Here is a 25,340-nt window from a genome sequence, read left to right as displayed (position 1 = left end):
AACTCTTGATAACACAGCCTGTGACCATATATTTACAGAATATCAGACTTTTTTTGACCATGGGACAGTTTATAAGCGACCAGTAAAAAGTTTACTATTTATGAGCAAACAATTTAACATTAAAACAAAGCTGGCTTTTTGACGATGGCAATTAGCTTCTTCATGTTCCAAACACCAAATAACATTTTCCCATTAATTTTTAAACCAATGTGGCTTTAACTTAAAATAAACTGTACATCAAAAGAATGGAAAATAAACAGCCAGGAACACAATTTGACGAATTGGATTTATTTAGTTTATTTATCTAAACAGGGACCATTGGATCTCTTTAATAGGCTGACAGTTGCACTGGGCTGGTTAATAAAACATTCAACAGTGTCTTCAGCCAATATAGAAATGCAAATCCCATCAGAAATATTTTATTCATGAGGCAGTAATTTCAGTTACTACCAATGCCTTAAAAAAAGAAAAGAAAAAAAGCCACTCTGCAAATAAACAGTGCCATCTAGTGACTAACAATGAAGCCAAATTCACCACAGGCATTTATGATTAACCTTTCAAAAATCTTACCTGTTTTTACCTTTCCTCTCTTTTTCGTAGGTGAGATCAGAGAAGCTAGGCAAACCAAGTAAACAGAAAAGTCGATAATAATTTAAGTCATTTAAGAAGGATTATAAGCAGAGACAACTACATTAAAACCAGCAAGCTTTCTATTCTTTTTGTTTTGAAGCAAGTTAGCACTGCAAAATATACACTCCATCTGCTTAGAAAACTCAAACTGCTAGAAATGCCATAATGTCATGACAAAAATGTGCTCCTTCTGCCATAAAATGGCACTATAATTTTAAATCCAATGGATAAAACAAAATTTGTAAGTTTAGGTAGGAATAAATATTCCAATAAAACTGCAAGGTCCAATGAGAGATCTGACACCAATTAAATAACTTATATGCCCAGAACGTGTGATTGTGTCACACAGATGGTTATGATTAACCTTTCAAAAATCTTACCTGTTTTTACCTTATACCTTTGTACCTTATACCTATATCGGTATACACTTCAACATGGTGAATGATTACAGAGGACGTGGAAGTTATTTTTGCAGGTGATTTATTTCTACAGGAGCTAAAGGCAATGGTCTTATGCCCAAAACAGTCACCAAAAAAAAAAAAAAAAAAGGAAGACAGTGTCGGAGCTTCCAAAGTGAAGAAAATCTACCAAGGCCAACTTAAAATTCAGTATGTAACACCAATGATAAAATATTTAATATATACTACTGTTCTATTCAAGTATACATGGTGGCAGAAGGGTCAAGAACATGAACCTTTTACAGCACCTAGGAGTAGGAGACCACAGTCTCATACACACACACACACACACAGATCAGCTCCCTTCTGGCTTCACTACAGCCAAAAGTCATTTTTGGATTCTTCCCTGTTGGGTGGGTCCATTTCCTCTGGAATTATAGTTGGCTCCATGAGTAGAAGATTTACCAGGGTCATTGACTAGAATGAGAATCCTACAAACAAAGAAGGCCGCTTTCCTGATGATTTTTTTCTTTTTAACAGTTTCATACAGCAGGGCCTTAGAACAACTGTCTTAAGGAAATAACTACAAAGAAAATCGCGCATGTACACGTCAATGTAGTGTTACCTTCTCCCTTAAGGGCCAAGTCATATCAAGGAAACTAATATAGTCTTCAGTTTGTGATTAAGAAATACTGAAAATGTAAAATGAGTTTGGTCTTAGACCAGATATGGAGAGCCATGAATACCTGCTTGCCTTGCCAATATTAATATATCTTCCATGGCAGAGTAGCTTAGAAAAAAAAATCTCAGTGGTGTCTAATTTTGGAGCTGTAAAATCTCCATAATGACAGGTAACAGTATCTTTCTCATATAACTGTGGATTAATTGAGTAATGTATTTAAAGTCTTTAGCCTTGGGTGGCCTATGATTTTATTTCTCATCACATTCAAACACAGAAAAGGTACAACAAAAATGATCCAATGAGTCACAATAAAAATGTAATTCCAGGGCTATTTTAATAGGAGCCAGAATATTGTTGAAACACTTTGACTTGGTAATCTGCCCTCTGAGAAATGACCCGATGAAATAATCCTGTTCTAATATGTTCATCAGAGCACAATAAACTACAGAGGGAGTAGATGGAAAATATATTACAATTCAACAAAAGATGAACTAGTATTGGTAGCTGAAATATTATGCACCCACTAAAATGATTCTGAATTTATAGAACTGAAAAATACCAATGTTAGAATAATGTATTATAAAAAGGTGGAAAAAACATGAGTTGAGAAACATCATTATTATGTAAAATAAAACAATAAATTATGCAAGGGAGAGGGGAAGAGAAGACTGGAAGAAAACAAATCAAAATGTAAAATATGGATCTTTTGGGGTAATAGGGATAAGGTTTTTTTCCTTCTTTCTGCTCTTCTTTATTTTCAGAATATTCTATAATAAGCAGATAATATTTTTACAGAGAATCAAAAAACAAATGTAATGTTTTAAAATGGTAAGCATATTTATTAAGTGCATATGGTGGAAGAAAATTTCTTTTCTAGAATGGTTCTGTCCACTTTGGCTGTCTTATTTCCTTCTACAATGCACTTATGTTCCTGCAAGAAGGATAAGCTGGTGCTGTAATTACAACATATTACCACTGACACTATCTAAATCTCTAAAACATGATTTCATCATTTTCTACAGCTTCCATAGAAGAGAAGTGAAATATCCGAGGGAGTCATAAGAACAGAAAAGACAAAATGTAAACAGAAGCATCAAGTTCCTGACCTTTCAACAAAAATCAAAATTTAAAAGAGTTCAGCTTTCTCATTTGCATTTTAGTCTATCTTAGACATAAAAACAACAAAAACAAAGAAAAAACAGAATACAGCTACCAGCTTCACTCATAAACTCGGATACTCAAGCTGTCCATTCACCTGTTAAAAGAGAAGAGTGCAGGTAGTAGCAGTAAAAGCTTCAAGCTGTTCCACAACATCCTTTGAACCCTGACCTAAGGGACCAACTCCGATAGTCTGCAGGTAGTTGGGTTTCTAGGACCATTCAGCCTCACTGCTGAGACTGTCAATAGAAGTGCCATTCTCTGATGTAGACAGCTTTGCACTAGCAGCTGGTCTAACAATCACATCACATAGTCTGCCAAACAGGCAAAGGACAGCATTCGGGCACCAATGACCTGGGATAGAAGTGAACTTGAGATGGGGGCTAAAAAGCTCTACTTCTAACATTCATTACAATCAATTCCTCCACCCCCAATACTGTAATGTGCGTGTCCGTCTTAAAGGAAGTTCAGCTTTGTTGCAAGAAAAAAGAATATGCAACTACACAAATAAACCACAAGATGGCGCCAGAACCACAGTACAATATCAGAGACGTGAAAGGCATTCAACATACCATGCCCTCACATGACTTTTGGAACCTTACCCTGGGACATCATGTACTTGTTCCTTCTTTTTCTTCTTAGGAGACTTGGTCAAACATTTTATACAGTGTTAGGATTTTTGTTTGTACAAGTTTAGGGTTTTTTTTTTTGTTTGTTTGATTGATTTTATTTTCTTAAGAAATAAACAATAATCTTAAACTTGAAAAATTCTTTACTATGTATCACCCCCTTTTGGTTGGTTCATTTTCCTGGACTCCCTGACATGACACTTCTCTGACCCTACACCAACATTAAAGAAAGAAATTACCAGAACAATTTAAATATATGAATTCTGATTTAAAAATGTTTTCAAATACATAAAGAGGACATTAAATCAATTTTTATGGAAACGTGAAGCTGGGGATGGGAGATTGGCAAGGATCGTGGAGAAAACATAAGAAAGTGGCCCTGACTCTGATTCTGGCCCTGACTCTAAACAACACTGTGACTTTAAGGGAAGTCATTTGGTCTTCCTGGTCCTCCAATTCCTCATCTAAAAAAAGATGACTGGATTCTAACTTCTCTGGACCTAATGTTCCTAACTTACACTAGGACCATAAGAAGCCAAAGATGAACAACAGGAGGCTATTGTAGGCCAAATCCCCAGGACCATGGAGTCAGGCAAGTGAACATAATCATCAGGAACAGCAACAGTATAAAAAGGGAACAGAGTGACGACCATCGCCTTCCCTTAACTGCCCACAATCACGAATACAAACTATAACCTGAATTTTAAAATCTTTTAAGTAGTTATTTACTCAGTTACAAATTAAAATCTATGATATGAGTCACTGTAAACAGTAGACAATTATTTTTAAATTTCCAATTATCTGCTCAATAGTAATAAGCATTAAAAGTACACTCAACTTTTATGCCAGTCATGACAGAGTAATTGGTACAAGACTAACCCCCCCACTCTAAACAACTATAAAGATGGACGAAATGTATGGAACAATTCTTTTCCAAAATTGGACGATAGGCAGAAGTGCAATCCTCTGGAGAAGAGAAGCACTTGAAGTGAGCCTTAACAATTGCTATGGTTATCAGCCTGTAGGTACTTTCTAGAAAACAGCATGTGGAGAGAAAGCCCAAAAGGAGCAGAGTGTGTCACTGAGCTTAAGAGGCAGACACTGGAATTTGGGATTGAGATGGGGAGAATTTAGCTCCTTCCTTAGAGAAGAGAGTTACACAGAAAAGGTGTTGCAGAAATCTATAAACGGGTCTCCTTCGGTTACGGCCAAAAATGAATTTGCATATGCAGACGGCAAGATCCCACAGGGTCTTGCAGAGAACAGGTATGGGGGGCTGTGGATGGCATGGAGATTCTGGAGGTCACCCAAAGCAGGGAGAATTCTGACCAAACTTAAGTTTGAGCAGTCACTGAATGTGCCAGTCATTCAAGTGGAAGCCAAGAAATGCCGCACCCCAAAAGCAGGTCTACTCTAGACACATCCTTAAATACTTTAACAGTAAGCCTTGAGAGGATTGATCTGATCTGTTAGTAAGTTACTTGCTTGTCCAAATAAAGCTCAGCATTCCCTAAGGGGCACCTGGCTGGCTCGTCAGTAGAACATGTGACCACTGATCTCAGGTTGTAAGTTCAAGCCCCACGCTGGGCACAGAGCTTACTTAACAAAAGAAAAAGAAAAAAATTCTCCAAAACATGCATTAACAGCAGAGATGGTATCAAGCCATGGAGGCAAACACCGGCACTTGGGAAGACGAAGAATTTTAGATATTTCAAAGACATGGGGTCCTCCAAAGGCTCATAGTATGTACAGATATAGTCTATCTGTAGCATTAAAATCTCATGGGGGTGGAATGAAGAAGGGGCAATTAGAAAAAGAAAGTCTAAAAAGGTTCCTTAGGGGGATGATAATGAAGAAAAGGTTGAGATGCATCACTCTAAAGGAAACCAACAAAATCTAGGCTTTTAACAATGTATGATCCACAATACCAAGCATATGATAATAAAGTTCCTAGACATATGAAGAAGCAATGGAACAGAACAGAAAGTCTACAAGCTGACCTGGATTTTATTCAGCAGGCAATGAGCAGTCCACAGGATTTTGTGGAACAATGTGACAAACTCAGATCAGTGTGTTAGAAAGATAATTCGAGACTGGTGCAGAGGGTGGTTTAGAGCAGAAGAAGAACAGAATGAGGAAAGGCTACTACAAACATCGAGATGGAAAAACACGAGAGCTTCCAGTAGTGGAGATGAAAGTGGGAGAGATCTGCCAATTCTGTGATCAACCGAGGTGCAACATGATGGCGAGGAAGAGATTAAAGATAACTCGGAAATGACTAGAACTTGTCAAATTTAAGTGTGTGTGCTTAAGGGATTCTGGAGTAAAGCAAGTAGTAAAAATTATGAATCTAGAACTACAGAGGTCTGGGTTAGCAATACAGGTTGGTATAGACACAGTCACTGAAGCCACAGGAGTAGATGATGCCACACGGGGTAAGACAGTGGGAGTAAGTGGAGAAGCCTGAAGAACCCAGTGTCTATGCAACAGGCAGAGGAGGGGGAGGGGCCAAGACAAGAAAACAAGTAGATGATGAGAGTCAAAGAAAGAGTACTGGGCTGTCCTCTGCCCATCCTCATTGGTACAAATCCGTCAAAGTCCCAATGTCACAAGGGGAAGAGCACAACTCCTTCATTTGTAATAACGTTGCAAATGCGACACGAAGGACCACCTGTGCTATTTTTCTTGGGGTTCGGGGGTTCTGGGTATATCACCATAAGAAAGTTTACAAATATCTTTAAGGAGATAACCTTCATTGCTTTAAACATTAAAGAATTAAATATAAAAAGAAAATATGAACCCAAAGGGAATTATGTACCTATTTTCTATACTCTGTTCCAATACCTTGGGTGGTGTCGTACGGAAAAGGGAAGGAAGCAACCAAGGAAGCGCCAGAGGACCACTCACTTCTCAAAGGCCCCCAGTGGCTTCTCATCAATCCAGAGCAAAAGCCAAAGTCTTCACTATGTCTACGATGCCCTTGTGGATCCCCCTCTGCAAACACAGGCGCCTCTTCTGCTTTCACTCACACTGCAGAGGGCACCCACGATCACTCACCCGTTTACCCTCTTTATTTTCATTTATAGCACTCATCGCTCTCTGAAATTATGATATAGATGTATTTATTTCTTGTTTTAGCCACTAGAATCTAAATTCCATGAGAACAAGAACTGTATTTTAACCCCAGCTTTTTCCAAGCACGCAGGGCAGTGTCTTACACACTGTCAGGCCTGACAATGATGTGTTGAATGGCATCCAGAGTCAACTTGAACTTCTTGGTTCTGTCACGTGTAAAATGGGGAGAGAGATCCACATCTACTCTGTCTACTCCTCGTACAATGAAACGAAGTAGTGTACGCTAAAGCACTTCATAAACTCTAAGTCACTGTACCATGGACGGTGTGGGGGGGTGGTAAAGGAAGCTTGCTGACACAGAAGAAAGTTGTGCTAACAATTACCCACATAAACACATGAATTTTTAATGATAGCCTGGAGAATAGATGTTCGGATCACAGCTACTGGTTCCATTTTTCTTTAGAACAACAACAACAAAAAACGCCTGAGAAATACTTACCCAAGCACACACTATCCAAATATCTAAAGAACTCTACCCAGATTATATTCTTCAGGAGATAAAAACACTAAAGGTTGAGCTACCTGATTTATAAGCAACAGAAACAATTTAATCTCTGAAAAAAAATTTAAGAAGAAAAGATGAAAACTAAATTCAGTGATATGAGGTGAATCGTGTCTATCTCACTTCATATGTTGAGGTGCTAAGTTTTAGTACCTTGGAAAGGGACTGCATCTGGAGAAGAGTTAACCGAGTTACAACAAGGTCAGGAGGGTGGGCTCTAATCCAGCGTGATGGGTGTCCTTAGAAGAAGAAGAAATCAGGACACAGACACAGACAGAAGGAAGCCCACGGGAAGACTCAGGGAGAAGACGGCCATCTCCAAGCCAAGGAGAGAGGGCTTAGAAGAAACCAACCCTGCTGACGCCTTGATCTCAGACTCTCAGCCTCCAGAACTGCGAGAAAATAAATTTCTGTTGTTTAAACCATTCAGTCTGTGGTACTTTATTATGGCAGCCCTTACAAACTAATATAATTTATTATTTTAGAAACCAAGAGAGAAATCTTTGTAGTTTCATAAAGATGAGGTTAGCAAACTAAAATAATCCTCATAAATATTTCACTTTACTTTCATCATTTATATTGAAACATTAATTTTAATTAGAATTGTCTAAGTATAAATTTGAGTTGTCAAATTCTCAAATCAATTTAAATTTTCTCATTAGATCTCATATTCTCCCTAAGAGTACCCACCTTTCGCAAAGCAATTACAGATGGTTTTATCTAGCACAGAGCATAGGAGCTAGGCAGTTATACTTCTTTTCTGAATGTCGGCGCATTATGGATTCCAATTTTTTTTTTTTAAGAATTTATTTATTTGACAGAGAGTAAGAGAAGGAGAGAGAACACAAGCATGGGGAGCAGCAGAGGGAGAGGGGGAAGCAGGCTCCCTGCTGAGCAGGGAGCCCGATGCGGGACTCGATCCCAGGACCCCGAGATCACGACCTGAGCTGAAGGCAGAAGCTTAACCCAATGAACCACCTACGTGTCCCCCAATTTTTTTTAAATTAATAAAAACACAATTTAAAAGGCAACTGAATCAGAGTCACTGACATAGCCTATCTCAACTTCTTAGGCAATATCCACCAAAATATAAAATAAACATGCCTAACTGCAAATCACCCTATCTCCAAATTCTAGGGGTATTTCTACTGGGTCTGGTACCGCTATAGTCTAGAAGTAAAACACTTTAGGCAAGAACAGAGGCAGAAATACTCTTATCACTTCTTGACTTTCTTTATGAATTTGGACCCCCGGGTCAGCAATGAAGTCGATTCACATACCAAGACATGACTTCTCTGTCATTTACTGGTAAAGCTCAGTTCTTTCTTCATCTGTATCTTTTTTTTTAAGATTTTATTTATTTAGCAGACAGAGATCACAAGTAGGCAGAGAAGCAGGCAGAGAGAGAGGAGGAAGCAGGCTCCCTGCTAAGGAGAGAGCCCCATGTGGGGCTCGATCCCAGGACTCTGGGATCATGACCTGAGCTGAAGGCAGAGGCTTTAACCCACTGAGCTACACAGGAACCCCATCTTTTTTGTTTTTAAGTAGTAAAATACACATAATTTAAGATTTGCCGTCTGAACCATTCTTAAGTGCACAGTTTCATGGTGTTAAATGTATTCACCTATTAAGCAGCCATTCTTTAGAACCTTTCATCTTGCAAAACTGAAACTCTGTACCCATTAAACAATAACGGCCCATTTCCCCCTCTCTCCAGTCCCTGGCAACCACCATTCTACTTTCTGTCTCTTATCTTTGACTACTCTAGGAACATAACATAAACAGAATCATATACTATTTGCCTTTCATGATTGGCTTATTTCACTTAGCATAATGTTCTCAAGCATGTCATGTCATGTCATAGCATAGGATACATTAGAATTTCCAACATTTTTAAGGCTGAATAATATCTCATTGTACACCACGTTTTGTGGTGGACACCTGGGTCGCTTCTACCTTTTGGTGTTGTGAATAATGCTGCAATGAACATGGTGTACAAATATAAAAACTCTGCTTTCAATTCTTTTGGAAACAGACTCAGCAGTGGAAGTGCCCAGCTCTAGCTTCCATACTGGCATTACTTTCTAATTCCTGACTATCTCAACACTCTATATTTAAATATGCGTTCTTAAGTTTGCTCTTAAGTGGGTAGAGCTGAAAGTCGGACATATAGGGGGAGAACACTTAATACTCTCATGGGGCAACTGGTATAAAGAATCACTTGTATCAATTATTAAGTGAATTCCTTCTGTCCTTGTGTGGGAGGAGGGTAACATATTCCTTCAAGACTCTAATACAGTCTATGGCGCCTACCCCAGGAGAAGAGTGCTCATAGAAATGGACGTCCAAAAATACCTATATAATTTCAGGACATTCATGCGCCCCTGAAGTCCATCTATGAACACTGCACCTGAAAGGCTGCAGATTAAGAAAGGCCCAAAATTGGGTTCCAGAATTTTCCTAAATGCTAAGTATAAATACACACTGTCAAAACCCAGACGTCGTCGTGCTTCGGATCCATCTGTGAGTCAGGAATCCAACACACCTCATATTCCACCATTAGCTAGCTCTTTGGGTATTTTTAGACCCCCCCACAAGCCACAGACCATGGAAGCTGTGCTGTCTCCCGCACCGGCTCCTGGAGACGATGCTCATCGGGCTCACTGAGGCGTGTGGCGGAAACGACAGAAAACACAGGTGAAGACAAAGAGCGGTAAATATGACAGAGGGGGAGTCTGACTCACAAAATCTGTTTCAAGTTTGCCCATTTCTTGCTTGTAGCTTCGCATCCTGTTGCTGTACATTCCTCGACTCTGGGGTGGTATCTCTCGGACTTCCAGATCCATCTGTTCAAGCTGGCAGGGTGAGAGGAAAACGTGACTTCAACCATATGCTTATGCTTTATTTGGCCAGACATTTAGAGCTGAAAGGATTTAATCCCAATTTCTCCTTTTACACCTGAGGAGCCAGTCTGAGAGCACTCACTGCCCAAGATAAAGTGACACTGGGACTGCTTTGGGGCTTAACTTTTCTTTGCGTCAACAAATGAAGTTGTTGCTGACTGCTTGCTAGTGCCACACAGAGTGCCAAAGCACTCACTCTGTCAAGAATGTTTGATTGTTCGTTTGCTTGTTTTAGATTTTATTTATTTATTTGATAGACGGAGATCACAAGTAGACAGAGAGGCAGGCAGAGAGAGAGGGGAAAGCAGGCTCCCTGCTGAGCAGAGAGCCCGATGCGGGGCTCGATCCCAGGACCCTGAGATCATGACCTGAGCCGAAGGCAGAGGCTTAACCCACTGAGCCACCCCGATGCCCTATTTTTTTTTTTTTAACATACGCATTAATCCAAATGTCCTCAATAATAACAACCTTAATCACGTTGGTGTGTCCTATCATTCAGTCCAACCTCACCTGGACTGGTCTTCTGACCCTAAACCACTAGGATTATGGGAACATAAAACAAACCATTACTTCCACCCAAAATTTATAAAATGTCAGCCCAGCCTTAGTCATTTGGTGAAAATTCTTCTGGAAACTCTTTTCTGATTAGGAAAATCTTGTGCCAACCAATACGTGGTCTGACCCTCCAGTGTAACTCCTGCTCCTTTGTAACCATGTCAATATGGCACTGAGTGGATACAGTCATCTACTAAATTACACAAAGCTCACTGAGATCTCAGCCACATACTTTCCAAGAATCTGGCATTAATAACACTTTGGATACCACACATGCACATTTAATGAGAGGCAAAACAGAAACAGTGTGACGAGTAAGAACACAGACTTTTGAGTCAGACGCCTGCGTCCACATCGGGCTCTATTACTTATTAGATGGGCAGCCTCGGATGGGTTTATTAAGTCTTCTGGGCTTTACTTTTCTCCTTTCTAAAAATAGTATGTCTTTTGTAGGACAGCTGTAGAGATTATATGGTGTAATTCCAATAATGTGCTTACAACAGTGTCTCTTGCTTGGTAATCGCTAGATTAATGTTAATAGCAGAGATGATTACTGATGACACAGAGGTAATACAGCAGGTATAGACACAAGGTATCAGAGATAGCTTATTTACACCTGGCATTAAAAAATAAAAACCACCACCAACAGCAAATTGGCTCAGACCATGTCAAATAAACTCGTACCCCAAAATGCCGCTATTATATTTTACCTTTTAATGAGTTCTTTCCATGACTACTATAAGCTTATCACTAATAAAACTACTTGTCCAGTGTTAGAGACTGAGTAACGATACTAGCTCTCAGATAAACCAGAAAACCATGTTTTAATTCATGGTCCTTAATTTTTTCTGAGAGAGAGAGAGAGTTTTCATTAGCCTTGATTTAAGCAGTGACCACTTAAATTCTTGCCATGTCTCAACATAAATGTGAAGCACCAATAAGTTAAATTGTCACTGAGCAAAGGCAAGTCTTAAAATACTTATTTGGGGGCACCCGGGTGGCTCAATTAATTGGGCATCTGCCTTCAGTTCAGGTCATGATCCTGGGATCCTGAGATAGAGCCCCAAGTCAGGCTCCCTACTCAGTGAGGAGTCTGCTTCTCCCTCTCCCACTCTCCTTCCCCCTGCTTGTGCTCCCTTTCTCTCTCTCTCTCTCTCATGAATAAAGAAAAACCTTTTTAAAACTTAAAAAAAAAAAACACTTCTCTGAAATCATCATGAAGTACCTAGTTCTAATAAGGTCAACAGGATCATCCAAATAACTGCTTAAGGGCATGTAACTGAAAATCCAAGTGCTAACTACACTTCTGTTTAAGACATTTTACAAAGACACTGAAAGCAAAATTAACAGTAGGTGAGTAAGAAAAAAAAAAAAAAAAGGAAACACAACAACAAGCATTTCCAATGAAACCAGAAATAAGGCTAACATGAACTTGTCGTCCCAACGTTCAGCCAGCCAACAACACCATGTGGGGGACATGGTAATCACAAGATGAACAGGGTCCGAGAGATTAATACAAGCCAGTTGCTCAGCAGAAACACAAGTAATCCTAATAAATGAGATCAAAAAGGAGTTTTTCTGCCAGGGTCCTCATCCAAAGGAGAGGAGGTAATATAATGAACAGTGTCCTTAACAAGGATTTCTTTGGAACTCAGTAAATCAGCTGTCCAATCATCTTAAACAAACAGAAACACCTATCTTAGATAGAACTCTTGGGGTTGGTCATGACTGAGAATGACTACAAACTCTATGAGGAGATGACTATGTCTTATATTCTTGGTATAGTAATATCTTGGTTATTAGGAAACCACCTTTCTAACAATCAGTACCTGGATGGCTCAACAAACCAAAACACAGATTTTGAGGCAGAAGAACTGCTCCTGGGAACTCAACAACAATAGAAGGGGTCAACTCGGAGGCAAACAACTGAGCAGTTGCACTGTACTATCGATGGGAGAAGGGCTGTCCTCATCAGCAGCAACACTACGCAGGAGGTCAGTCTTTTTGCATGAAGGCCAGAAACCATGAGAGAAATAGTTGAATATAAAAAGAAAACAAAGTAAGGATAAAAGTATTTGCAAAAAGGGAGAAATGTCAAAAGAGAGGCAAACATTCGAAGCCGGAGAGCCCAGTGACAGCACAGGGGGTGGGAAGCGAGTCTTCTGGGGCACGGAGAGTGTCCACCATTCTGACAGCTACAGGAGAGACAGAGGAGACAGGGCAGTGCAGTGCAGCTTGCTACCTCAGCCCTCCAAGTCGCAGAACAAAGGTCTGCTGTGTCTCAGGGAACGACAGCCACCTACTTCTACAGAACCCCTAAAAGGGCAGCCCCTTGCGTATGGGCCTGTCCGCAAAAGTCATTCAGTCAGTCAAATAAGCTTGGAAATAATCCACACTTTAGCTGCCTCCTACCGTCCCTTCTTGGAGATTCATAATGCCTCTTAGCCTCCATCAGGGTCCAAGAAGATTCTATAGAAAAACAACTGAGAAAGATGCCAACCTCCAATCCTATCTCAGCTAGCTAATTTCCCAAACATACTTAAACTGGTAGCAGCCATTACCAGAAACACACTTGGGGAACTGTTCTCAAGTACATCAGTAAGTATGTTCTGAAGGAACCCCAAGTAGCGCCCTTCAGCATTTAGGAAAGCGACACACTCATTTGGGAACACAATGCAGTAACAGGTAGAGTCGTTCTTGTGATACCTGGCTTTAAAACCAAAACCTGGGACACAATACCTTTTAATACTTTTTGTTCCTTGATTTGCAAGTTTATTTTTATCAAGAAATAGTGGATGTGCTGGAGTTCTGGGCTCAGCATATTTAAATACAAGCCCATACTCTGCCACTTGCTTGGTGTGGCATCTCAAAGTCACTTCATCTTCCTAGGCCTCAGTTTCCCCACCTGCAAAATGGGGACAAGCATGGCATAGAGAATCACTCCTCCGTGGGTGTCTCACGCTCCCACATGTCTTGCTGGGCATGCCAAGAATGTGAGGCCCTCACCACTCCTTTCTCAAGCCGTTTCTCAAGAGTTATATTTACAAAGAGCAGCCCTTGGGGAGGAAATACTGTGTCCCTCTGGGACAAACAGCAGCCTCGCTCACAGACTGCTACAAAGCAGGGCATTTCCCAGGCTCCAGGTTCCCTTCCTGTAAGGTGTTCCACTGAGTGTGGGGACTTTTCCAGGCCAACCTGCAGCACTCTGTGGGAGCTGGGGCTCAGGGACCTGAGGCAGCGTGCTGAAATTCTGACAGCACCTTTTGCTGTAATAAAACTCTCTCTGACCTAGGAATCTCCTGTCTTCTGCCCGCATCCGTGAAATTGTGGCAAGCTCACCTTCTACAAAGCAAGTAGGGGAACATCCTCAGATCCTTAACATTTCTTGTCTCACAGGGCTTGTGCGAAAATCAAATATTATAAAGCAAGTTATATGATTAATCCAGTGTCTGGTACTCAGTATGCCTTTAATAAGCATGAGCTATTTCTAGCTATTATGAAAAGTATTATGAAGGAATCAAAATTAAAGGTGGAATTAAAAAGAGAATCACTTTAATTAAGAAGCATAAAATCCCAAGAAACTATTAAATTCTCTTCAATTTAAAAACTGATGAGGTCCAAATTTTAAAATGCTAATCAGAAAAGTGTCACCTTTCCACATAGTATAAAACAGGTTAGAGGAAGGTATCAGCAGAAAAGACTCTGGTTGTATGTTAAAATACATGACCCTGTCTGTACCTACCAGTTCTTTTGCTTCTTCGAGCTGTTTCTCCACATTTGCAACCATCTGCTTCTTCTCATCTGAAACAAACAATAAATACCAAGGAATTGCTAGGAATACAAGTAATTTAATATATGAAAACTTCTATGTTTACATGCCTTTTCCTTTCCGGTCAGAGTAGACAATTACCATACCAGGCAGATGACCAGATCATTCTTTGGTGGGTAAGGAACCATTTTTAAGTCACTGAGTCTAGGCTACATGGAAATATATAATCCTATGGATTTTACATAATTATAAAAAGATGCTATTACATTTCTAAGAGAAAACAAAAATTAGTTTGTCCTTTAGAAGAAACTGCGTCAACAATAGCAAAGCATTCCTTGTTGCACGAGAAGTCTTCAGAGTCAAGTCATGACTTTAATTAACTGGGAGAAACTGACTTATGAATACAATTTAAAAGTCACATGGGGTAGATGGGTGATGGGTAAAGGAGTGCCCTCATAGAGATGAGCACCAACTGCTGTGTGTAAGTAATGAATCATTAAATTCTACACATGAAACGAACATTACACTATATGTTAACTAGAATATAAATTAAAATTTGGGGGGGAAATTCACATACCAAAATAATTCCTAAAACGGGGCATGATCTTATAACCCTTTAAAAGACTGTACTTTCATTAAGAACTGGGAATAATGAAAGAAATATTTGAAGTCAGGACTACTAATTCTAAACCCAAATTCACTACCTACTTTGCTGGTTGGTTGTGGGATCCTGGATAAAAAAGTGTTGTTTTTTTTTTTCTGAGACCCCGTTAGTACTCTCTAAAATGGAAATTTAAAATAGCTAATTCTTTTTAGCTCACAAAGCTGATGCAAGTAAAAGTACTTTTAAAATTATGAAGTGCTAAGTCTCTGAATGTAGCTTATTCAAACTCTACAACCATTCAGTTATCACCCAACTGTAGCTCTCCTTCCTGGGACAGGTTTATGTCCTAGCGGGTATTTTCAGAAAATGTCTCACTCTCATTCCAAAACAATCAGTCCATTTACTCAGGGACTATGCCTCAGTCTTGTGCTAAGCAAATCCACTGAACATTTATGGTTTTGTGTCTAGCATCCTTCTTTTCTCAGGCAGTATCCCACTCTTTTGAGGCTCGCTCCTTAACCAAGCAGGTCGATGGGAGATGTTATCTCCTTCTATGCTGCTGCGCCTTTGGTCACAGTGACTCAGCAAAACACGGGCTCCTCACCCTAGCTGGACCGACCCCAGTGGATCAATCCCTCTTGCCACATTGGTCTGGCGGGTGGAAGTGGAGTCAGCATACAACTCAAGTAGACCATTCAGAGTTCTAGAGCAACAGCAAAGTCTTTTCCCCTTTCTTGGTAGACTTATATGACAACGTAAATCTAGAAGCTGTTGGTATCCATTGTTCTAGCTTCAAGGATTGCCACTTTGCAGTGGTTAAGAATGAAGTCAATACTGAAAAAGAAACAAAGCTGAGGAGCAGGTAGTAGGTAGGTAGGTAGGTAAGCAGGTAGGTAGGTAGATTTCGTTAATTAATTTCTGGTTCCAGATAACTTTGAAACAGGTTTTGCTTGACTTTATCATGATTTGTTTTCTTGAACTAACAGATTTCTTTATTTAAAGTTAGGTTTCAGAGTGCCTGGGTGGTGGTTAGTTAAGCATCTGACTCTTGGTTCTGGCTCAGGTCATGATCTCAGGATCTTGAAATCGAGCCCCGAATTGCATTCTGCACTCAGCGTGGAGTCTGCTTAAGACTCTCTCTCCCTCTCCCTCTGCCCCTCTACACGGCATGCATTCTGTCTCTCTCTCTCTCTGAAATAAATAAATAAATCTTTAAAATTCGGTTTCTGTGAACCTAATAATAACTAACTAATACAACAAACTAGAGAGGTCATGAAGCTTGAAATGGGTACAACATTTAGCAGCTGACTAACTCTTCAGAAGGATAGTCAACACTAAGTGGGGAATCTTTAGTAGAAGTTATTATTTTGCTAGAATCATAATTAGGTTCTGCCACCCCCAACCCCTTCCCTTTGATTCCCCCCAAACTGGGGGAGGGCAGGAGCTGTCACATAAGGTGTTTTGTGCATGCTCCAAATAAGAAAAATGCACACTTGAAATTAAAATTCAGTTTGACTTTTGTCTTTGAAAAGTTAGGCCAGATTAAAAATCTAGTATATGACCCCAAATTTATTTGCTCCTGCAACACATCATCTGTCCGACATCTCCACAAGTTACAGGAGAAGCACGCTATTTTTATGCCGGAGCAGAATATGAAATAAAACAAGCCCATCTTGGACCAGCGTGAGATTATGAATTTACATAGCTGAAGGAACATCTTGTTTTCTTTAAGGTGTTCAGTTGTTGGGAAAGTCCATGCTGGACTAAGAAGCACCAGTCTTTCTCATCAACAAAACAAAACAAAGGAAGAAGCCATCCTTGTCCAGTACTCCCGTTTGCTACTAATTTCTCTCTCCTCTATCCACAGTCACATTTCCCTTCTTCATCTCTCCATTTCCTCCTGGAAATCTCGCTCTTACTCCCACCCGTCCACTGAAATGACCCTAAGTCTGATGACCTTCCCTCTGCCCAAACAAAAGGACATTCTCCGGTCCTACTTCTACTTAATCTTGTGGCATCTGACATTCTGCTCCTCCCATCCTATCACTTTTTTATCTCCTGGCTTCCAGCACACTCTGATTTTCTGATCCTCCTACACACCCTTCTGTCTCAGTGTCCTCTGCCAGCATCCTTTCCTCCGTTTATCCTTCAACTTATCGGCATTCCCAGGAGTTCAATCCTTGTTTTTCTTCTGATTATGCTCGATGTTCCTGGACAATTTCACCCACTCTCATTTTAAACTCTCATATCATACATTTATGATCCCAAATCTTTATCTCTAATCCTAATATATTTCCAGGACCAAAAACCTTTAACCCCAAGGCCTATGCCCACCTCCACTGTGACTGCCTGCCAAACTGTCATTCAAAACTCACTTCAGAAATCATCACCTCTTTGAAGCCCTTCCTAAACCGACAAAAGAGTTAGCTGCTCTCTCTTAGGGAAAAACACCTACAACCCTTACCTAATTCCAGCAATTTATCTCCCACACTTACAGGTCTGATTTATTTTCTAGGTTGGAGGCTTTAATCATGTCTTAATTATCTTTATAGTCCTAAAATCTAGCACTGAGATGGTCATATGATCAGTTCTTGAAAACTGGCAGTTAATTGAATAATGTAGGAGTGTGCAAACATTTACAAAAATAGCTTTCCCTGTCTTCATACCTGCTCCTCTCCACCACTTAAGCTTCCTAAAATGTGGCTTTGATTGCATCACTTAAGCCTAGAGGTCAAGGTCTTTCACATTCCAGATCCAAGCAACCTTTCCAACTTTGTTTCCAACTACTAGCTCTCCAGTGTACATGTTACATGCCACCCAGACTATTCATTATTACCCAAATCTCATTCTTTCCCTCTTTTTTTTTTTTTTCCCTGCTCTAACCTTTTGTTTAAGCTACCACTCAGTATTCTTTGGTTGACTACAACAGAACTGACTAACCTAAGCCAAAAAAGGAATTTATTAGAAAGATAGCTGTTAGAGGGAGAATCATGAGAATAAAATGGAGTGGCTCATAGAGTCAATGATAAAAATGAGTCCCCAGGCTCAGAAAGGAGTACCTCGGGGTACCAAGAGAGCAGAACTCACTGACAGTCTCTGCAAAAGGAGAGTCTAGAGCGGTAGTGGCATGCTTTCCTCTTGGTTCACTCTGTACACAATTCAAATTCCAGGAAACATTCTCGAATGCACTCAACAGGTAATATGTTCACCTGTTGACCTGTAAAGGGCATGGTGGCCTATTGGTTCCACCAAGACTGGGTCTAGGTATTTCCTCAATGGAAAGTTGAGGTGCTGCTATCAGAAAATAGAATAGAGGATTCTGGAAAGTCAAAAACAAGAAACCAACTGCACCCACTTATTGCAACCTCTCTTAATATACCTTTCCCCCCATTTTTGTGCAAAATCCCACCTCTCCTTGAGGTGATTTCCTGGGACAGATCTTAATCCCCTCTGAATTCCCAGGCCTCTGGATTCTGTTCTAGTGACTCTGGTGGTCACAAGAAAGTGCTTTCTGTAATTTCCCTCCTCCCCTTCATTTCCAGCTCCTTGGGAGCAGGGACCACTCTTGCCAGATCTTTGTCCTAACTCTGAATTTAGCCCTCTCCAACTAAATTCCTCACATGTTTAAGAGAATGAAAAGGTGATGATTTAGGAGGAAAGCATGAATGAGAAAGAAAGGAAGGAAAGAAATAGTGAATGAGATGACCTTGGAAATATTTACCAACATTAAGTTTTTGGCAGACTTCTAGCATTACTCCTACATAATTCCCAAGACAGTTTCGAGCTTTTCACACCAAATGCCATCACCTTTACAAGTGGCACTGTTCTAGGATTCAGAATCTCATGACTAACCGCTATCATTGTTTTCACAGGGTTATGTTTTGAACATTACGGCAGTCAATCCTCCAAATGGTCCTTTGGAGATACTAGTTACTATCCCATTCTCAGGGAAGTATGTAAACTCAGAGTGATAAAATAATTTCTCCAAAGTTAAACAGTTAATAAATTGCAGAGTTGGAATTTTAAAAAGGTCTGTTGTCCCGAACTGAGCTCTTAACCTCCAATGTACTACATAAAATATACTATATAAACAAATTTCATCACTTTTTTTCTTTTTTTGCATATAGGATTGATGAATGCTGGTATACACATAAGTCTTCGCATAGTATGATCTTTTCTTGGTCACTCAGAATTAACGGAAGTGCTTGATGCATGTTTTTTTTAGTATTGAAAGAAGTGCTCAGTCTTGCACTCCCCCATAAAGTAGTGTATATGTCAGTGCTAACTTAAATTCAGTAACTGGCACCTGTCTTCGTACATTGTAGCTCTTTTTGGATAAAATAGCAGCAGAAACTATGTATTGGGAAATGTACAGTGAAACCACTAATAGAGGAAATTTTTATATTGGAGTACTTAAAAATGGACATATTACTAATACTACACTATGTAGCACATTAGAGAATGGTCAAAATAGAAACAAAGCCATTCTAGAATGATCCATGTAATTATGGATTAGGGTTGGAGACAGCAATATGAACTCATGTTTAGCTCACTATAGATGGCTACACATATAAACACTGATATGTATATATACAAGATTTACTTGTACACATATGTACTTCCTTGTCTTCCAGCTCAGAAGGACTAGAAGCAATAATACCCCAGTAGCAATAAGTACCCAGCATCCAGATCTTGGTTTTGTTTTTCTTTTCTTTCTTTCTTTCTTTCTTAAGAGAGAGAGTATGGGGGAGGGGTAGAGAGAGAGGGAGAGAAAGAATCCCAAGAACCCATGCTAAGCATGGAGCCTGACATAGGGCTCGATTTCATGACTTGAGACTCAATCAAGAGTCGGACGCTTAACCCACAAAGCCACCCAGATACCCCTAAGTCTTGGTTTCTAACACCACCTCTCAATAAATGGAAGCGGGACTCACTGTAGAAATGGCCGAATCTGGGACTGGTATGGGAAAAACACAAGCTGATACTAGAGTATTTTATAATACCAGAAAGCAAGAAAGTGCTAAAAAGGAAAAAGAAACAAAACAAGAAAAACAAAAAACAAACCTGCAATGATAGGCGTCTACCAAAAGGACATAGAAGCCAGGTAAAGGGCTTCCAAAGGTCAAAGATGGAACAATTTGAGCAACAAAATAAAGTAGTATTGGAACACAATAAAAAAGAATGAAATAAATATCATAAACCCATGTATATAACTGACTAAGTAAATGGAGAAGAATAGTCAAAATCTCTCCTGTAGGGGATCCCAAATGATTTACATAAATGTTAAGCCTTCAAGGAGGTGGAATGTGATGCCCCAGGCCTGAAGCGTGGACTGTGCATAGGACTGCCTTCCAAAGAGTATGGAAAAGAAGCAAGAGAGTAACTTTACAGTGGAGAAACCTGACAAACCCAGACAGGTGATCAAAGTTAGCATCAGTAGTGATAAGTTACAGTATTCTTGATATAATGTGATAAAAACAGTGTGTTATTTCTGTGATCTTCTTCCCCCAAACCTAGAACTCCAGTCTAATCATGAGAAAAGTATCAGGCAAATCCCAGTTGAAGAATATTCTCTCAAATATCCTACAAGTACTCCTCCTAAACTGAAGTCTAAGAAAAGCCTGAGAAAACTGTTACAGCTAAGAGGAACATAAGGAGCCCTGACTGCTAAATGTTTTCCAGTATCCTGGACTGGATCCTAGAATAGTGAAATGATATTAGGTAAAACAAAAAGATAAAGAAAACAAAACGTGAGGAAATCTGAACAAAGTATGGACTTCATTTAATTATAATGTATCGGTCTGGGCTCACTGACTGCAACACCAAATGTATCATATTAATACATGATGTTAACAATAGAGGAAACTGGGCATGGGGTATAGAGGCGTTCTCTTTATTTGTGATTTTTCTACAAATCTAAACCTGTTCTGAAATTAAAAGTTATTTTTAAAAAACCAATGAAGCCATTACTCAGCATAACTACATTGATGAAGGGAGACTGGTCCACCTGGGATTAGAGTTTGGGTATGCGATTAAAGTATGCCAATCCAATTTACTGTGCACCTAAATTCCTGAATTAGGACTGGAACCATCTCTTCAACTCTAACTCTCCAGAACAACAGAAATATAATGCATGCAAGTCACATAGGAAATTTTAAATTTTTTAGTCTCCACATTTCAGAGTAAAAAGGAACAAGTAAATATAGTTTTAAGATATGTATATATTTAATTTTAATAATATTTAGTCCAATACATCCAAAATATTATTATTTCACTGTAGCCATATTCCAAGCACTCAGTAGAAACATGTGGACATTACAGCTCCTGAGCCACATACTAAGCAAACCACAATATTCATAAGTAAAAGCATAAGTAAAGCATAAGTAAAAGCTTTTCTGAATTCTATCTACAACCACTACAACTACAAAGGCCAAGAGAGAATCACCGAACATTTACAGCTTCTATTTACAGCTACCCCTAGATGATCTTCAAAAGCCTCCAAGGATTGACATATGTAATAAGAGAGACTTGAGCATTTTCTTTTAGCAAAAACATCTGTCTGGTCCCACCACTTTCACTTCTCTCCCTGCCTCCCTCCTTGATATCCTGAGCTCAAAGCCCAATTTCATTTCATATCCAAAAAGCTCAGATCACTCAAATACTCTCAAATGTAGGCATCAGCAAGAGAGATCCACCTAACTCTAGTCTAGGCAGAAAAGGAAGAAAGAACTGAGGTCCAAGTTTCCTGTAAGAATTCAATTAATATCACAAAGTCTAAGAAGCTGGGTCCTAAGTAACCCTACCAGCTGTTGCCTCCAGCAGTAGCAACACTTTTAATAGCTAATATATCATGCACATTCTCTGGGAAGAAAATTGTGCTAGGGTGTTCCAGGCTTTCTTTCATTTGATGTTTTTACAATATTGTAAGGTTGAAGCAATTACATCCTCTCCCCAACTTAAAGATGGAGGAAGCAGGTTTAGAGAGGCCAAGCAACTTGCCCAAGACTGCACATCTAGTAAGTAGCAAAGCAGAGATTCTAATCAGATCCAATGCCATGTGTGAATCTTACAGTGGTAGGATCCACAGAAGACCATTTCCCTCTCTGTAAATGAAGTAAGCAAATAATTGCCGAAGAACATTTTATTTACGATTCTTGCGGATGCCTGCCTGGTGTAATGGAGCTTCTGCAGAGCGTCTCCCACCTGGGGTTCTTTACCAAAGCAAAAAGAACTTCGCAGTTAGTATTAGCTATGGTTTTCACCCTTCCGTTTTCTTGACTTCACCACAGAACTCTAATCATTAAAATTAAATTTCAAATAGTGTCATAAAACTGCTACCTAAGAAGGGACTGATGTGTTTCATCAGTCCAAGTACTAAAATTAGTTAAATTCAAACACTTCAGTCTAAGAGCAAAGTCTTTTTATTGTTTAAAACATATCACAGAGTAATCAAATTTCTCCTTTAAAATAAGGTTGTAAAATACTCAATCTTTTTCATTCTCCCTGGAGGTAACACTTTAATACATTGTACATGCACAGCAGAGGTTGAAGTTCATTATAATCAATCCAACTCACTCTACTTCAATTTAAATAAATCAGTAAGCTCCGGGAATGAACTGCTCTGGCTGCAAAGTTTGCTCCAATTTTAAACTTCTCAAATTAAGTAAAGCATAGTTCATCTCCTCTAGGTCAACCACTAATGATGTCCAGAGAGATTATAATTACTTTCAATCATACTTTTCTTTTTTTTTTTTTTGGTGATACATATTAACTTGTTAGTTCATAGACATATACCTGAAATTTATAACTACATGGATATATTTTTCATCCTTTTCTATTTATCAATTAGAAACAGATTATAAAGGGAGCAAGCATAAGTAACTATTAAGAGGGAAACTACTACATTTTTAAAAATAACTATTATTCGATTAGTCAGGTCAGTAAGCATTTTTCCAGTGCCCGCTATACAATATTCTTTCAATTCTGGTGAAGCTGCTATGTTTGGTCCTTACATTAGACTACATGCAAGGCCAGTCAAGGTTTTATTTTTCAGGCATGTAAATCAAAGGTTTCCTTCTATATGGCAAGAATTGTTACATTGAAACATAAAGACAAGGAAAAAAATCAACTGTAACAAGATCTATTTTCTTGGAAACAGCTTTTACAACTCTGCACCCATGGATGACTTTGTTACTTTATATAAAACACCTGCTCAATACAAAAATCTATTAGCCCAAACAGAAAATGCTTCTCTGTTAAAACTGTTACAATTAAAAATAAACAAAAAGCCAACTGAAATCACTAGTCCTGATACTCTGAGCCTCAACTCAAAAGAAGTCCTCTCCAGCAACAAGGAAAACAAAAATCAAGATGGCCTTGGGCAGTGGAGAAAAGCTGAACGGAGGAGAAGAGACGAGGTGATGCATCATGAAGTGATGAGGCCATCAGCCACCTTCTCCGAGGCAGCAGAGCTCGGTGGTATATGCTACCTTGGTTCTGTCCTCTTGTTCCCTCACTTGGGCTCATAAACCTCTTTAAGACATCATTCACCTCACCAGAACTAACTGGGACTTCAGGAGATGAGTGGGGTGTAAGTTCAGAGATCCTGGTTTCAAGCAAATGACCCTATTAATAGAAAATAGGTGGGGGAGAGGGAAAGAGAAACAAGGAAATAAAGGAAGAAAATTATTTATAAACACACAAGTTTGGGGAAAGTAGTGAAAGGCAACGAGGAACAACAATTTCGGCCCTGCAGAAATTATTGCTGGCATCACGGACTGACTAACAAGATGGGAAATAGGAAGCTGCCCACCAGCTCACAGATCACTGAGCATCCTCTTTTCTATGCATTATACCCCAGAGCCAGGTAGAGCCAAGTCCAGACGATGGTTCAATTTCCCTAACAAAACTAAGCTAAAAGTAATAATCTTTTTTTAAAATTTTTTATTTTTTATAAACATATATTTTTATCCCCAGGGATACAGGTCTGTGAATCACCAGGTTTACAGACTTCACAGCACTCACCAAAGCACATACCCTCCCCAATGTCCATAATCCCACCCCCTTCTCCCAACCCCCCTCCCCCCAGCAACCCTCAGTTTGTTTTGTGAGATTAAGAGTCACTTATGGTTTGTCTCCCTCCCAATCCCATCTTGTTTCATTGATTCTTCTTCTACCCACTTAAGCCCCCATGTTGCATCACCACTTCCTCATATCAGGGAGATCATATGACAGTTGTCTTTCTCTGCTTGACTAAAAGTAATAATCTTATCTGCAACTAACCACTCAAATCTGTACTTAGAGAAAGATAAATCCTAAAACAATGTCTCACATACAAAAAAAATTACCAAATATCATATTCATATTCATCTATTCATTAACTTAAACATTCTCCTGAGCCCTAAGTAAATGCCAAGGAAATCAAACAAAGCTCCCACCTTCATAGTTGACAGTTAAGCATGGAAAGTAAGATATACTAAAACTGAGCACCTGGGTGGCTCAGTCGGTTAAGTGTTTGCCTTTGGCTCAGGTCATGATCTCGGGGTGTTGTGATGGAGCCTCCAGAGGACAAGGGAGTGCCTGCTGAGAGGGAGGGTCTGCTTTTCCCTCTCCCTCTCGCTGCTCCCTCTACCACTGCCCGTGCCCTCTCTCTCTCCCACTCACTCTCTCCAATAAATTATTTAAAAAAAATAAAACAAAGAAACCAAACCAAAAACACCTCTAGATGGGATACGTGGAATTTTAAAAGTGATAAAAATCATCCTGTACCAAGTGTCACATAAAATTAGCTTACAGTCTCCCAAGAAGGATGAAAAATAAGATAAGGGGCTGGGAGTTATGAAAAATACTAGTAATTATAGCAGCTAACACCAAAAAAAGGGCTTTCCATATGTTAAATCATTTAATCTCCACAACCCCAGGAGAGATGTATCGTTCTCCATTTTACCAAGAAGTAAAGTTGAGAGCGATTTAAGAAACTTTCGTAAGTTCCACAACTTTTAAGTGGCAAAGCTGGGATCTGAATCCTGGTACCGTGGCTCTTAACCCTATTTTGCCGCCGGTTGCTGTATATTGCAGACCCATGATTTGGGTACGTTCGTTCACCCTTTGAATATCCACTTCTCTATTTTACAAATGAGACGAAACAAAACAAAAACTAGGAGTCCGAGAAACGTCCCCAAGGTTGCAGAAGTTAACACAGCGGTGAAGTCCGGATTGCAGCCCAGAAGCTCAGCGCAGGCTCCTCTCCCGGCACTCCACAACCCAGCCTGGACTGTGCTTTTCCCCTCAGCCAAGTCCAGCCCCATCACTCCGGGGGGAACCCTGCCCCACCTCGCTCCTCAGAGACGTTCCGCCGCCCGCGAGCCTCAGCGCC

General features: G+C 39.7%; 1 protein-coding gene across 22 annotated transcripts in view; it reads right to left on the bottom strand.

Moving 5' to 3' along the window:
* VTI1A (vesicle transport through interaction with t-SNAREs 1A) overlaps window positions 1-25,340 on the bottom strand; it is a 350,305-nt gene that overhangs the window by 324,794 nt on the left and 171 nt on the right. For all 22 annotated transcript variants that reach the window (XR_014309077.1, XR_014309078.1, XR_014309079.1 and 19 more), the window contains exons 2-3: window positions 14,335-14,393; window positions 9,879-9,989 (exon numbers count right to left, since the gene is read on the bottom strand). Coding sequence is in view for 10 of the 22 variants with exons in the window: in XM_082721441.1 (XP_082577567.1) it covers window positions 9,879-9,989; window positions 14,335-14,393 (170 nt within the window). In the remaining 12 variants the exon portion in view is untranslated. The remainder of the gene's footprint in view (window positions 1-9,878; window positions 9,990-14,334; window positions 14,394-25,340) is intronic.

The sequence above is a fragment of the Mustela nivalis genome (assembly GCF_964662115.1).
Source record: "Mustela nivalis genome assembly, chromosome: 2".
Classification (NCBI taxonomy): domain Eukaryota; kingdom Metazoa; phylum Chordata; class Mammalia; order Carnivora; family Mustelidae; genus Mustela; species Mustela nivalis.
Note: the sequence above shows the minus strand (reverse complement) of the source record. Positions and strands in the feature narration are given on the sequence as shown.